We start from the raw sequence: 17165 nt of genomic DNA on the forward strand, positions 1-17165 counted from the left end.
GAATGTATCATGTATATAAACATTTGTAATTATATGAATGTTATAATGGTCCAATATAAATTCCGTGTGTGTCTAAAATATTTATCAAATTTGCCATTGATTTCATCTCATCATCCAGCTGATACCTTCATGGTAAGAAAAAGTATTGTTTGTATATCATCATTGATATATCTGATAAGTTTTGTTGCTTTTGAAGTTATGCTATTCAACAAAAGCGTTTCATGAATACTCTATCCCATAAGGCATAAGCTCTTCACAATTATCATTATTTTTCAATCATCAATTTCCCATACAAACGAGTTCATAAAAACAAAAAGCGCCGTTGCCGGGGATCGAACCCGGGTCACCCGCGTGACAGGCGGGAATACTTACCACTATACTACAACGACTTCTTTGTTAATAGTGCTATTCAGATTTTATAAAATTCACGATAAAATGTTTGATATTTCTTGAATGAACGTGCAGCCGTCAGTCAACAACTACTGGATTTTATACTTCTACTAATTTACTATTGCAATTCCTAAACTCCAATTTTTTAATGACTTTTCTTACCATTTTATGGTAGTGATAATAATTTGATGCTCTATTTATACAACAATCCAAAACTCTATGATTTATCATCCTCTTAGAATATTAGACCAATTCTTTAATCAAACATTGATTGACCTTACAAGTTCCAATCAACAATCTCATTCAACATTCAACATTCAACATTCAACACCCATATCATGTTCAAAAAATCTCATCCTTCATTACCTTTCATTTTTAACACATTTGCTACCAATCCATTTCTTTAGTCCTTTATTTTATTACTGGGCTGTTCATCTGTTGCTTTCTTTTCTGGATCATTTCCCACTTTTCACTTTCTCAAATCAAGTTTCTATACGCTAAATTTCACTTAAAAATCACAATTTCAGATCTATTTTTGCATCAGAAAGCAATCCCAAGTGTAAATAATTACCCAATTCAATTGGGTAAGAAAGAAAGCTGAAATCTTTGGCACCCAATTCATTTTTTAGGGTTTTATGATTAATGGGTGCCAAATTTAGCAAAAGATCCAAAATTCCGACAACCCCATCAATATCCAACAATAATAGTAGCAGCAGCAATGGCAGCAGTGGATCGAATTCAGTAACAAGCAATGATTTGAACTTCTATTTAGCAGCTTGTCAAAATGACCCAGATGTGAAAATCTTTGATTCTAAGCTACAACAACATGCTACTGCAGTTATCAACACTTTTACTGGTTCTGAAAATAGTGGGTTTGGTCAACAGGTTAGTTCTCTCTCCTTTGACTCCCTAAGACAAGTTACTGGTAGTCTTATGGATATGAATCATGAGGTTGTTAAAGTTATTCTTGATTGCAAAAAGGATATTTGGAAGAACAAGGAATTGCTTTCACTTGTTGAGGATTACTTTGAATATAGTGTTCAAACATTAGACTTTTTCACTGCCCTTGATCAATGCCTCAAAAGGGCTCGTGATCGCCATTTAATTATGCAAGTTGCTATACGACGATTCGAGGATGAAATGAGGGAAAATCATGATTGTAATGATGCTAATGATAAGTTCTGCAATACATTGAGGGAATTGAGGAGTTTTAAGGAGGCTGGGGATCCTTTTGGGCAGGAATTTTTCACAATATTTCATTCTGTTTATACCCAACAAGTCCAAATGTTGAGGAGATTACAGCTTAGAAAACGAAAACTCGATAAGAAAATGAAGTCAGTTAAGGTTTATAGGAAGGTTTGTAACATCATTTTTGGTGCTGCTTTTGTAGCTGTTGTGATTTGTTCTGTTGTTGCTGCAGCAATTGCTGCGCCGCCTGTGGCATCGGCGTTGGCAGCCGCTGTTTCTGCCCCAATCGGAGGGGTGGGGAAATGGTTCAATTCGTTATGGAAAAAGTACGAGAGGGAGTTGAAAGAGGAAAAGGATTGGATCATTGAAATGCAGCTTGGAACATATATAACTATTAAGGACTTGGATAGCATTCGGGTTTTGGTCGAGAGGTTGGAGATTGTGATTGATTCATTATTGTCGAACGCTGAGTTTGCGATAAGGGATGCCGACACTTTGACATTAGTGATGGATGATATTAAGAACAAACTGAATGTGTTTATGGAAGGAATTGATCAAATAACAGCTCATTCTGATAAATATAGCAGGGGAATTAGACAGGCTAGGACTGTGATCTTGCATAGAATTATAAAGTATCCTAGTGCACCTATTTAAGTAACTTGATTTGCTTCATGGGTTGTTCAAAAGCTCAACGCTTTACACAGATTAAGCAGGAATCCAGGAAAAATGTCATATTTTTCTAAATATAGAAATTTGGTTGACAGTGAGAGTATTTTGGGAAGTGAGCGCGTTTATGCTGCCTGCTGGTACAAACCTAGCAAGAGGATAGTGAGGCAGCTTGTCTCTGGTATGCATATGTTTTGGTACAATGCTATCCATTCTTGTTGATGCATAGTTGTATAATTATGTTTGAATTATACTCATGCTTACTCAATTGCTTATAACAATATGTTCAATTGGAGTGGTTCAAGAATACAATTATGTGTAGATGTGATGCTTTTTTGTATCACTGTAAAGTGTAAACTCTCTGGCTCTAAAAATGTTTCATTATTTTGGAGTTGGGTTTAAAATTTTCTGAATAAAACAATCATAGAATTGATTTATCTAGTAAATTTATTATTTCTTTTTACTTTCCGATTTGTTATATATATAGGATAGAGGAACTATCGGGTTATCTTGATATTCACTTCGTATGCAATGGATTTTGCCAATAAGTTTCTTGAAGTGGCTCTGTCCCCAAGTTCTTGGTCGATTAGTGTGTTATTCTTTCCTAGGATTTGGTAGGGTGGAATCGGAGAGCATATAATACTATAGGTAATTGCTGATGGAGTAAAGTTGGGGCAGTAGAGTGATGTGAGCGTCCGGACTCCATTGAAACCCTCTCATCAATTATTTGCAAGATGAAAATACAACTTATTAAGTGCTTGAAAACTGCACATAATTGGCTGCCCAAAGATGAAAGAACCATTTCATTGCCCCAACGCCATTAAGTGGCTGCCGCCTAGGGCGGGGTTTTGGGGTCTGATATACGCAATCTTACTCTTGTTTGTAACAATAAAGAGGTTATATCAGATTGGCCTTGGTAGCAAAGATTGTGCAGCTTCACATAAACCAAAGTGCACATAATTTGCTGTCCGAAGCTGTGTAATGTAATGCTTGGAGATGATGTAGAAGGGCTTGTTGTATGGTGGGTTTCAGTGTGTTATAAATGGTGTGACTTGAGTGCACATTTGGTGTGTGCATTCATGTGTTACTCTTGGGTTTGAAATCCAATGAGTATGTTAATGGAGATGTATTAAGTTGAGTCTTGATGATTGTGATTTATGATGGTGATTAAAAGTATGGATTAATGAGGTAATGAAGTACGAGTTATTCATTGGAGTTATGGGACTTAATGAAGAAGTGTAAAAGTTTAATTCTTGATGCTCCTAGGATGCTGTTTTTGACTCTTCAAGTACTTGGGGATGTTTCATTATCATTTATTTATAGTTTTAATATACTTAATATTACTTAGTGAGATCTCTCTTATAAATAGAGAGCTCTCATTCACACATAAAGAATGATTCACAAAATACACCCCAAGTCAAACACTAGCCTATATCTCTTCTCTATTGTAATTCTCCATATTTGAGAGTTCTTTGAACTCCTTTGATAATATAAGAGATACTACACACCGGAGGACGTAGCCTAAGTTGGGTGAACCTCGTTAAATTTTTTTGTCGTTTTATTGCATTTCTTTCTCCTACAAACATCGATATCATTGATAGTTTAATTTGTTTGTCACAAAACCTCATACATTCGATCTTGGCAATATTGGAGTTTGAAACACATTGTTCGAACTCTAATATAACATCGTTTTCACAGTGTGCATTAGCTGTAGCATCCAAAACAGAAAACCACTCTCGGTTTGTGTAGTCTCATTTCCCCAAGTGCGTCGATGGAAAAGTTATACTTAAATCAGTTTCAGTTCGATGCGGCACTGTCGATTAGTTCATTTCCGTATAGTCCATTTAACAGTTTCAGCCAGACACCGGTATTATGTTTCAAATTCTATAGCTTTGTTCATATTCCAAACACCTTACAAGACACTCGTAAAAACCCACATATTACAACTGATCATCCGGCCACATCGTTAAATTTTTCTTATGTTTATGAATGTGCAAACTGCAGGATGCGAAAATACTGCAAGTTCCTGCTCCGTACCTAAGATTTTCGCAAAGCCTTCCTGCTCGTGACATATTTTCCTCGTCAGTTATTATACATCTATTTCATGATCTAAATTCCTCAGGTAGCCGAAGTTTCCACTGTCATAACTCGTAATTGATCATGTCGCTGTCGATATAAACTCTCGTCCTCTATCTTTCCTTGCAAATCCAAATGAAATAAGCTACAGCATCTGAAACACAAAATTGGTGGCTCTATCATTGGAACGAAGACGTTTATCACTCAGTAATAGAATATATTGACAGTTACCTTATATTAGACAGTTATCTCCGTGAGTAATAACTGATGTTTTTAGTTTTCTAAAATAGAATAGTGCTTATGTATATATAAAGGAGTTACTCCATAATAACACAACAACTGTAATTTTTCATAGAACAGAAATACCAGTATCTTCAAATCTTCATGGTATCAGAGCCTTAGGGTTTAGATTCGGGAATGTCTCATCATCTACCATATCTTACCTGCAAATGGCCGATTTTCCAGAAGAATAAACACACAATACCCCAATGTCCATGGAACAGTTGGAACAAATGTTTCAAATGTTTCAAAAACTCAATAAAACAAATGGTGCAAATTAATGCACGTAGCCATCGAGGTCGAGGGCGGCTCAGCCACTTCACTGCCGTCCCTCCACCCCCATCAGAATCCTATCATGGATTATTGAGAATATAGATGGAGAAATTGTCAATCAGTTCCTGGATCATACAACAGCACAAAGTCTATGGCTAGGAATCGAAAGCCTTTTGGGATGTGGAAGGGATGAAATTCAGATCTTTGATCTCAGTTCCAAGGCAGCGACGATGAAACAAGATAATGACACTATAGAAGCTTACTATGGTAAACTTAACATGCTGTGGAAAGAGATTGACCGGAGAATGCCAAACCCCATGACATGCTCAACATAACAGAGTTCAATAGATACATACAGAGACAACGACTTTACCAATTCCTTACTGGGATTCATGATAGTCTTGACAAAGAAAGGAGAGAAATTCTCAACAGTGAACCCTTACCAACGATGGAGACGACATATGATGCAATTAGACGGGAAATAGCACGCCGGAGGATTATGCACGGCGTCTCATCACTGGGAACAAATCCCTTAGAGATTGGATCGGGCTTGGCCACAAGAAACAAAGCCTTCCAGAAAAGCCGAGAAGAAGATGATCGGAGAAAGCTCTAATGTACTCATTGTGGTGGTTCAAGGCATACAAAGGAAGGATGCTTCAAGATTGTGGGATACCCTGAGTGGTGGGACGATCTACAGAAACGGCGGGCCGCCACCAAGGTACCGGCAAGCCGGACCGGCGGCAAGGCCCACCTAATTACTGCCGACCAACCCGATACATCATGTAGCAAATCAGGTAAAGGAGGTGACTGGTGCAAAGGGGAAGGACAAACAGTAGCTAAAGAAACAGTAGCCACATAAGGGATGGACTACAATGACGAAAATCAGAAAGAGGAAGAGAGAGAAAGTCTAGCCGTCTGGGAGGGAGACACAAACACAAATACTTCCCCTATTTATAATCAAGCAACCCTCAACCCACCCCCAAAACCCTTAAGCCCAAGCCCAAATTTTTATTATCAAGGAACCCTAAACCCAAATATAAAGCCCAATACCTGTTCAAGCCCACATCACCAAATCTCCACAAGTCTTCTTAGCCACAAACGTCACTCTCAATGGATATTTGACTGCGGGGTAACGGATACAATGACCTTTGACCTCGTGATCTTTTATTCACCCATCATTCTAACCGACTCCACATCCAAACTGCCAATGGGGAATCTGTACCAATTGACCAAGCTGGACCAGTCCATATCTCTCCTTCCCTTCATCTCAAAAATTGCTTGTTCATTCCCAGTTTGTCTCATAAATTATTGTCGGTTAGTCAGTTAACCAAGGAGTTAAACTGTACTGTGCTTTTAACCTCTGACCATTGTATTGTGCAGGATGCTCAGACGGGGAAGATCATTAGGCATGGTACTGAACGAGGTGGATTGTACTATGTCGATGAGGTGATTCAAAATAGTGGTGCAATGCTTGCTCATGGATCTCCTGCTCACAAATTGAGGACTTGGCTTTGTCGTTTAAGACATCCATCCTTAGGTTATCTAAAACGTCTTTTTCCTTCTCTTAGTAGTTGTACTACATCCCTAGATTGTGAAACTTGTGTACTAGCTAAGAGTCATAAACATTCTTATTATTCTAGTAATACTCGTGCTCCAAAACCATTTGATGTCGTGCATTCTGATGTATGGGGCCCAGCCCCACATATTGACTTTCATGGTTTTTCATATTATGTGTTATTTATTGATGATTGTTCTCGAATGTGTTGGGTTTATTTTTTGAAACACAAATTTGAGGTTTTTGATGTCTTTGTGAAATACTATAACATGATTCTCACTCAATTCCATGCAAAACCAAAAATCCTTCGCTCAGATAATGGTGGTGAATATATCTCTAATGCAATGAAACAATTTTTTCTTGATCATGGCCTTGTTCATCAAACCACCTACCCTGACACTCCGCAACAAAATGGGGTTGCTGAACGTAAAAACCGTACCCTTCTTGAGATATCCCGAGCTCTCATGTTTGACACTCATGTACCTGCCCATTTTTGGCCTGAGGCTATTGCTACTGCCACCTATCTCACAAACCGACTCCCCACTAAAATCCTCAACTTCCAGACTCCACTTGCCACCCTCAATACCTTTACTCCTGTTCCCTCTTCTCACTCCCTTCCTCCTCGCATATTTGGGTGTGTTGTGTACGTCCACCTTCCATCTCGGGTTCGGACAAAATTTGAACCCTGGGCAGTCAAATGTGTGTTCCTTGGGTATGGCACTACACAGAAGGGCTATTGATGTTATGATCCTGTCCATAGCAGAAACATTCTCTCTTGTGGCTAAAATTGATACCATTCGAAATCTCTTCTCAATAGCAGCAAATAAAGATTGGCCTCTATTTCAATTTGATGTAAAAAATGTCTTTCTACATGGAGAGATTGAAGAAGAGGTATACATGAAGCCACCACCCGGGTACTCAGATAAGTTTAGTCAAGGAGAGGGGTGTAGACTTAAAAGGGCTCTATATGTCTTGAAACAATCCCCTAGGGCGTGGTTTGGGAGGTTCACTACAGCAATGAAGAGATTTGGCTACAAACAGAGCAACTCAGACCATACCTTATTTCTCAGGAGGAGTGGAAACCAAATTACATGTCTCGTGATCTACGTAGATGATATGGTGATTACTGGAAATGACTCTAAGGAAATTGATCGACTCAGGAGCAAGCTATTCCAAGAGATTGAAATGAAAGATTTGGGACAACTGAAATTCTTCCTTGGAATAGCAGTCCTAAGATCAAGGAAGGGGATATTCATCAATCAGAGAAAGTACATTTTAGATCTCTTAGCAGAAGCAGGCATGTTAGACTGCAAACCAGCAGAGACTCCCATGGTAGCTAATCACGGTCTACAAATTGTTGAAGGGGCAGAAGAGGCAGATCAAGATCGTTATAGAAGAATGGTTGGGAAACTGATCTACTTATCTCACACGAGACCTGATATCGCCTATGTAGTAGGGATTGTAAGTAAGTTCATGCATCGACCTCAAGCGGAACACATGGCAGCAGTCCTAAGGATCCTGAGATACTTAAAGAGAACCAGTAATAAAGGCGTTTTCTACTCAAAGAATGATGTCCTTGATCTTATTGGGTATACAGATGCAGATTGGGCTGGTGATCGGGACGACAAGAAGTCTACCTCAGGATACTTCACCCTTGTAGGGGGTAATCTAGTCACTTGGAAAAGCAAGAAACAAAAGGTAGTTCCTTTGTCCAGTGCAGAAGCCGAATTCAGAGGAATAGCAAAAGGAGTTACAGAGATTCTGTGGATCAGAAAACTTCTAGGGGAACTAGGCTTTCACCAGACACAGGTAAGTTCTTTATATTGTGATAACAAAGCAGCGATAAGCATTTCTGAGAATCCAGTCCAACATGATCGAATGAAACATGTAGAGATTGATAGACACTTTATCAAGGAGAAACTAAAAAACAGGGTCATTCGTCTTCCTTTTGTTAGATCGAAAGATCAACTAGCTTACATTCTCACAAAAGTCGTTTCATCAGAGGTCTTCAATAGCACTTTATGCAAGTTAGGCATCGGTGATTCCTCGACCTAACTTGAGGGGAGTATTGGAACGAAGACGTTTATCACTCAGTTATAGAATATATTGACAGTTACCTTATATTAGACAGTTATCTCCATGAGTAATAACTGATGTTTTTAGTTTCCTAAAATAGAATAGTACTTATGTATATATAAAGAAGGAGTTACTCCATAATACAACACAACAATTGTAATTTTTCATAAAACAGAAATACCAGTATCTTCAAATCTTCACTATTTGTGAAGTAACATTTCTCCAAGGGGCAAGGAGCCTTCCCAGAGTTTGTGTCCTACCTATTTTAGTTCACAATTAAAATACATACTTAATCTCTAGTAAATCCTACCTTTATATTCTCATGAGCATGGAATTTTAATTTGCGTCCCATCAAATAATCGAATATATTTCTTCTTTACACGTCGTTCTATTCATATCTAGTTTTTATACTTGATCAAAATACAACTTTCTTCAATCTCCATTTAATCAAAATTCCAACTCGCGTAATTTCCTTCAAATTAAAATCTCAAAATCCAAATTTAAACCATCAAAACAAATAATTAACGCTTTGATGCATTTGAGCATCACTTCTTCAATTCTTACTTTCAAACAGGCTAAAAACAACAATCTTATTTTTTAATTTTTTTTAATTAATAATAGTGGAAGCACTAAATAAAACATACAAGAGACGAAAACAAAAACACCAGCAACAAAGATTAATACACCCAAAACATGCTCTATAATAAAACTTAGATAGCACTATTAATTAAAAAGTTGTTCCACTACATGATTTGCACTGTTTATAGCCAAATCCAAGGGAGTTTTATAGTTTTCATCTCGTATGAGCCTAAGTTGTTTGTTCTCCGGAAGACTCAACAAGTAGATGACTACTTCCTTCAACTTATTACCGCGTTCTTTAGCTGCTAAATGTAGAACTGTTCGCCCTTGTCCATCACAAGTAAATATCGATTTGCCGGAATTATTATAGAACTCCGTTAAGACGTTAATATGACCTCCTAGACATGCCTTGTGAATTGGATATGAATAATCTTTATTTAGGTGTTTTTTTGATTCGGGAAATCTTTTGAGAAGGAAGACAACCATTTCAACATAACCCTTAGAGGCAGCATAAGATAGAGGAGTTAATCCATTTTCATCGGTAGACTTGAGTAAATCAGGCTGTTTTTCTAGTATGCTTTGTAGTCCTCCTGTAAATTGACAAGCAGTTGGTTAACATATGTATCCACTAAAAATGTAAATGAGAAGTAATTAGTTTTTTGTGTTTGATTATTTAAAAACTGTCGCTACCCAATTGGTTGTTGTCAAGAAACTAACTCAACTAAAAGCCTAAGCTTATGGTTGAGGCCCCATGATATGTTATATACTCTAATACGTCCCTTTACAAGAGTGACCTTTGAGTTAGATGTGTGGATGCGACACATGCCTTTCTCATACTTTGCGTTGAATATTCTACTTTAAATGAGGGGTGTGTTATGAGATTCGAACTCGTGACCTTTTGTCACGTTGGCTCTGATACCATGTCAAGGAATTAACTCAACTAAAGCTTAAGCTTGTGGTTGAGGCCACATGATATGTTATATACTCTAACAGTAATTGATCTTAAATGATATGAATAGTCGTCGAAAGTTTTGTGTTTGTACAAAAAACTCTAGACAAATTTAATAGTCACGCTTAATCTTTAATTATCTTATTTTCTAATGATCAACTTTTAATAACCATGAAAATGATATTTTACATATATTTCATAAAAATTTAAACTATAAATCATTCTTATTATTACGAATTAAGAACCAAACAACCAAACGAATATTTAAATAATATTATTGTATGACATAGGATAGGAGCAAGTTATTTATTACCTTCATCTCGATTGTTAATTGCCTCATATACAATTGAGTTTGCTCCATTGTTTGAATACGCCATTTGATTGGTATATTTCCCTTAATTAGTTGTAGTACTACTACGAATTCTCAGTGTTGTTTTACTCATAAGATATAATCCTTTATTTATAGCAATAGCAATAGCAGTGTTAAAAAAGAAAGAAATGCACTGGAAGTTACATGGAAAATGCTAATCTTAAATATAAGATCAATATTGTCAAGGGAGAGAAATGCACTGGAAGTTACATTAAAAATGCTAACCTTAAATATAAAATCAATATTGTCAAGACTTAAGCTTAAGACCGTTAAAAAAACCAACTCAATTAAAAGTTTACGTTGATGGTAGAGACTTGAGACCCTAAGATATGTTATACACTATAGCACGTCCCCCCTCATATGATATAATATATCTTGGGGTCAGCGGTGGAGCAAAAATTAACAAATTCCATGAAGGTCATGTGCAATTTTAAAAATTATAATACTTTTCTAACAATTTTGTATCTTTAAACACCTAACATATACTAAGCAATATAATATTGAGACCCCTAATTTCTCAAGGCTCTGTGCGATTGAATAGGTTAAACATGCTCAAAATCTCCTATGCTTAAGGTGTGAACCATTAGCTTACTGATAGTTGAATCCACATAATATATTATATTCGGGGGCATTTGGCAATTGGCTGATGGCTGCTGGCTTTTTTGATTGGTTTGTTTGGTCAGCTGGAAATGTTGGTTTTTAAGCTAGCTGAAAAAGCTTGTTGTTTATGGAGATGTTTGGTGAATGTAGGTACTGGCTGTTGACTGTTTAGTAGAGAAAAAGTGGGTCTACAAACCAAAAACCAACAAAAAAGTTAACGGTTATCTTTTTTATTTTGGCTTAAAAGCCGGCTTTTCAACTAGCTTAAAAGCCATTTACCAAATATTTTTTTGATTGTTTAACCAACTAAAAAATCAAAAGTCAGAAGACAATCAAAAAAATTAAGCAAAAAGCCATAAAACAAACACACCAAATACAATTAATTGGAAACTTCCTTTTAAAATCAATTAAGTTGACTTCTTTTATTCCTTTTTGTTGAGTCAAGCCTCAAATCTCAACATGATAGAGGTGAGTTCGATCACTTCGTAGCATATTCATTGGCTTACACATTGGAGGGTGATAGTGTGTATGCAAAGGGGTATGGAAACTTATGTTTTGGATCACTTGATGAAGTGATCAAAGTGGGAGGCTTTGTGTGCCTTGATGAAGGCAAGGGAGTGCTCATGGAAGGTTTCGAAGGTGGCTCGAGTGGTCGAGCATGAAGAGCTCGATCGAGCCACAAAACAGAAGCTGTCCAGTGAGCTCAGAATTGGCGCTCGACTGGTAGAGCCAATATAGCTTGGGTCGAGCAATGTGCAGCAGCCCACAGTTCGCGATTCTGTTTTGTATCCGGTTTTGTTTGGGCTTTTAACTTTTGCCCTAGGCTATTCTAATATGTTTTAGGGCTATATAAGAAGTCTTAGAGCATCATTAAGGGATTAAGTAAGGCATATACAAGAGAGTAAAACTAGGGTTCACACCATAAGAGTTCTTCCTCTTTGTATTTTCATACGTGTGAGAGATTAAAGTAAAGGTTCAATCTTTGCTTTGGGAGATTGTTTTTAAAGCTTTGTAAGATGAGTCATTAATGTATTCTTGCTTATATTAATGATAAGATACTTTGTTTGAGGGGGAAGTATCATTAGATACCTCATATATTCTTGTGTTTTGCCATTGTTGTTACTTGCTTTGTTTTTAGGTGTTTACTTTACATTAGTTTGTTCATTATTTTTCATCAAATATCATAGCCTATTCCCAACACTTTTATTTGTTTTTGGGTCTTAACTCGGTGTCCAATGAACACGTTATTAGGTACAATTTTTTTCCACTATTTAAAATACTCCTCAAAACAATCAATTAAAGTAATCACTATTTGGACTATAACTAGTATTTTTGAATCAATCTATCACTCCTTTGATTCGAATATTCTGAACATAATTGTTGAAGAAAATTACTAGACACCTAATGGTTTGTTTGGTAGATGATAATAAATGGTGGAAATAGAAACAAAAAACTAGTGTAATTTTGGTTGAAAAATCTTTTGGCTACCTTAATGACCATATTTATTCAACTTCAATCATCTCATTTTCTTCATAAAATTTAATCCAATGCATTACCATTGGTAGAGTTGGTTTAGGTGGTAATGGAAATTTGTAAACAAAAAAACTTTTTTGTAATCAAAGTTTCATTACCATTGGAATGATATAGAACTTTTAATGAAATTTTACGTTATAGATCATTCTCATTATCACCATTTAATATCACTAACCAAACGAACCAAACGATCCGTTAAAAGTATAAAAGTACTAATATTATTAAATGACTTGCAAATATTAAACACAAATACTGACTATCGCATACTTGATTTAACTATTGTTTGATCAATGATCATCAATACTTGATTTAACTTAACTTATACCACTACTATTTAAAATTATAAGTTAAAGTCAAGTATTAATAAGTTTTACAACTGCTACTTGATGATCAATACTTCACGAACTAAGCATTTTATGTAGATAATGCACATGCATTAAGATCCCAATTAGACCTACGTATGGCCAAAACGCAATTCCTATGGCCATAAATAATTAGCACGATACAAACGCTTAACCAGCAGTCTTCTATGAATACACACTTGACTTCATGACTAGTAACACTCTAACACAAACTTCAAAATTATTTATGCGTTCAGCATAAATTTAATTTTATGGACTATAAGGAATTTCGTCCAACACATAATTAAAATATCAAAATTTTTCATGGTTAAGCCAAACACCGAACAGTTTTATGACTTATTTCCATTATTCTAAGTACTCCTAAAAACAAGTAATTAAAGTGACCACTATTTTAACGTACTCAAATGATATTTGTGAATCAATCCTACAAGGTCATCAACACATGGTTTTTATTTTTATTTTTATTATCACCTACCTAATCTCCACTGATTAAGCCTATAATACTTATAATACTTTAAATGCTTACTTACAGTATTCTTAAGGTTCTATATTTTTTATTATAAGCCGACCTAATTAAAGATGATCTTTCACAAGAGTTTATGTTAGTATTTTTTTATTTTAAAATCAGTTTATACGTACGTACAAATATATGTAGTTAAAAAAACTACTATAGTGTATGTGCTAAACACTTAAGTAGGCTTACAAAATATGACGATGTAAGTTGCAATTTAGAAGAAAAAAAAACAGGGAAGGAGAAAAGTAAATGTGAATTTAGCATGTCTCGTATGAGATCATCTTACACACTATTAATCAACTCTTAATCTCTATAGTTGTTTGGGGCTACTATCAAACTTTTGGTTGATGGTAAGCCCCTAATTTTCCGTTTTAAGCTTTTTGAATATGATTATAATAAATATTTGTCCTCTCCCTACAAAACAACTATTCTACTCATTCATTGGATTGATTCTAACCATATATGGGTTTTGATCTCTCCCCTTGTGTTAGTTTGGAGTTATGAATTTTGGTCTATAATTGATTTGTTGGTAGATATTAAAGAGAAAATGCAGCAGACACCAAATTACAATTACTATCAACTACATCAAATTCAATTCTATCTCAAGACTACAACAAATCAAAAAACCCCCTCGTAAAAGGTTGTATCAAACGGTGATGTGGAAGAGAATATTCAGAATTGTCAGATCACATATACAACGATCGTAATTTTGTTAATTTTGAATTATATTTGATTAAAGTTGTTATGTATTTGCTAATTTTTAACTTTGATGTAGATGTTATATGATTCTTTATTAATAGATCATGCATTATTAAAAAAAACACACTATGAAACATCTCCATATAATTAGCTCAATCTAATGAAAAATTGTCCTTGAAAAATTCTACCTATCGTCTATCTGATGTGAATGATCTCTATTATTGATTATTTCTAAATAATCCAACCTTTGTGGAGTATTTTTTTTTTTTTGCTGAAAACACCCATTGCCACATTTTAATCGCGCTATTTATGTACCTACTAGCCGTTACCCTCACTTTTTTTTTCTCCTTATGTTTCTTCATTGGTCTACCCCCACTCTTCTTTGGTGGTAGGTACCTACAGTAGCCGATTAAAATGTGGCAAGGGGTGCTATCAACACAAAGTATAAAAAGTTAGATTATCTAGAAATAACTAATAGTAGGGATTATTCACAACAGATGAAAAACACATGAGATTATTCATGACAATTTTCCTTTTTCTTGATCTTTTTAATATTATAAGCGTCACGTGATTACTTTAAAGGTATAAGTGATCACTTTAACTCTATAATAAATAATTACCTTTAAAATTATAAGTGATAACTCCACAATTATAAGTGATCACTTTAAGATAATATATGTATATTAAATCAGCTCAATAAAAATAATTTTACAGTAAAATACTCTAATTTAAACTTTGTATAATTATAAAAAGTTTACAATTCTTTTTAAATTTCAACGTGAAGGGAAGTCACCCTCTTCTGTAGCAAGCTAAGCCATGGTCAACTTAATGTGATGAGATGGTATTTTTTTCCTTAAAGTACTATATTGCCTTGATTTTTCTAATGATTTTTTTATGTGTTTCGCAATATTGGTTATATTTGATTTAGGTTAGAATTAAAGTATAATTTGAGCTTTATATCTATAAGTACATTTTATATATTATTATAAAAATATAAAAAATATATATAATCTGATGTCATATAAATATATATTTTAGCTTTTTATATTTATAAAATTTATGTTTAAATCTTCTCACTATATGTATATCGGATCTTAAAATCGAACTAGACTTGACCCGATTTCAAAATAAATTTAAAATAATGTAAAAATCAACGTGAACACAAAATTCGATTTTAAATCAATGCAAAACATGTGACCCGAATTGACCCAATGATCGATGACCCAAATGAACCCATATATGAGAGAATAAGTAGCAATAAAGATTTAGGATATTTTTTTATAGAACGAATAGTGTGAAATGAAGAAAATGAAACTTGGAGTAATGGATGGGGTAGGTTGTTAAACTAGCAAAGAGATATTTACATAATTATTTTAAAAAATATTCACATCAAATTTATCAAAAAATTTAAAAGCATAAAATTAAATTAGATAAAAGAAAAAATCAAGTAACAACAAAATTGGTTAGAGGGTCATGTCTAGTGGAAGATTCTTACTTTCTTCTAATCAAGTGTAAATTAAGAGGAATTGAGGGGTTACATGCATTCCAATTGATATTTATGACCATTGTTTTATTTCATGAATTAGGTCGTCTTTTATTATTTGAAAAATGTACAATTAGAGAAATTATTTTCTATTTTTTGTTCAAAAGTTAAATTTTATCTTGAAAAATCTAAGATGAAAGAAAACTTCTATCCTCTTAGTATTAATACTTTCTAGTGAGAAAAAAAAAATATCCTGGAAGACATTATTTTTTTGTTGTGATGTTGTAAAAAATATTCTGGGTATAGAATGAGATATACTGTTTTCGATGATGCTTCTGATGAAGATGATGTTGTAAGAAAATATCTTTATTGTCAAAGTTGTATAAATTTGAGTTGGACCCGACCTGAATTTCAATCTACAATTCAATTGTTTGTTATTCGAGAATTAATCAAAAAGTTAATTCAAGTAACTACTTGTTGAACCTACTTGAATTAATAGTGACAAGAAAAATTAGACACTTGAATCAAAAGAAAAGTAATCACGTATAATTAACTCAAACCAATATGCTTAAAGTGATCCAAACCATTAATTTATTCGATATGAATCCAATCTAACCCGAGTTCATAAACTAATTAAAATTTAATTTAAATTAAGATTTGTAACCAAAATATTTTAGTTATATCTTTAATAATATTTATTTGTTAATTGTTATATATATCAAGACTTGGACTACCCTTTATATTTGGAGTGTTGTCTTTGAAAATGATACTACTGATCTATTTAGCATAAACCAAATTAGTACTCAAAGTCTTTCACATAACATAGACTCATAATTTTGAATCCGGCTAGAATATGTTTTTGGGGTGTTTGGCAATTGGCTGTTGATTTTTTTTTATTAGTTTGTTTGACCAGTTGAAAATGTTGACTGTTTTTTTGGCTTTTAAGTTAGCTGAAAAAATTAACTATTTGTGGAGATGTTTGGTAAATTTAAGTATTGGCTGCTAGTACTTTATTAGTGAAAAAGTAAGTCAAGAAGCCAAAAGCCAACCACAAAAGATAACTGGAACAACTTTTTTATTTTGGCTTAAAAATTACTTTAAAAGTCATTTACCAAATATATTTTTTAACTGTTTAACCAACTAATAAACCAAAAAACAAAAACTAATCAAAAAGTTAAGAACCAAACAACCCGACAACCATAAACGAATTACCAATCAAGTTCTTTTTGACCGAATTCAATTTAAATCCATAATAAATCCAATTGAAATAGTAAATACAAATTCGAAACCAAAGCTTACGTAACTCGATATTTACCAAACCAAAATAGATTATTCCTTCGACTATTATTAACTTAAGTCAAGGTCAACATAAAAGAATACCAGCACTAGTATCATAAAGCTGGTCAAAGTCAACCTCAGTAGAAATTAGTCCTTCACAGATTAAAATGATGTGTTAAGCGTAGGAGATCTGAAGTAAACATCACCTAGACGCCGTTAAAACTTGGGAGTTAGAACTGCATTTATTTTTAATGGACACGTGTCTTTTGCTAACTGACTTAATTTAAATTGACGT

The 17165-nt window shown here is 34.3% G+C and overlaps 2 protein-coding genes and 1 non-coding gene across 3 annotated transcripts; 1 reads left to right on the plus strand and 2 right to left on the minus strand.

Annotated features, from left to right (window-relative positions):
- Positions 1-317: 317 nt before the first annotated feature.
- On the minus strand, positions 318-389 carry TRNAD-GUC (transfer RNA aspartic acid (anticodon GUC)). Its single transcript has one exon. It is a non-coding gene; the product is annotated as a tRNA-Asp (tRNA).
- Positions 390-545: 156 nt separating this feature from the next.
- On the plus strand, positions 546-2690 carry LOC130807893 (UPF0496 protein 1-like). The gene has a single exon (XM_057673275.1). It carries the CDS (start codon positions 1033-1035, stop codon positions 2230-2232), a length of 1200 nt encoding a protein of 399 aa, XP_057529258.1. The 5' UTR covers positions 546-1032; the 3' UTR covers positions 2233-2690.
- A 6323-nt stretch (positions 2691-9013) lies between these two features.
- LOC130807894 (protein ACCELERATED CELL DEATH 6-like) lies at positions 9014-10485 on the minus strand. The gene is made up of 2 exons (XM_057673276.1): positions 10345-10485; positions 9014-9672 (listed from the first exon to the last, which is right to left on the minus strand). Exons 1-2 carry the CDS (start codon positions 10406-10408, stop codon positions 9227-9229), a joined length of 510 nt encoding a protein of 169 aa, XP_057529259.1. The 5' UTR covers positions 10409-10485; the 3' UTR covers positions 9014-9226.
- Positions 10486-17165: the final 6680 nt, after the last annotated feature.

This window comes from Amaranthus tricolor, chromosome 3, assembly GCF_026212465.1.
Source record: "Amaranthus tricolor cultivar Red isolate AtriRed21 chromosome 3, ASM2621246v1, whole genome shotgun sequence".
NCBI classification, from domain to species: Eukaryota; Viridiplantae; Streptophyta; class Magnoliopsida; order Caryophyllales; family Amaranthaceae; genus Amaranthus; species Amaranthus tricolor.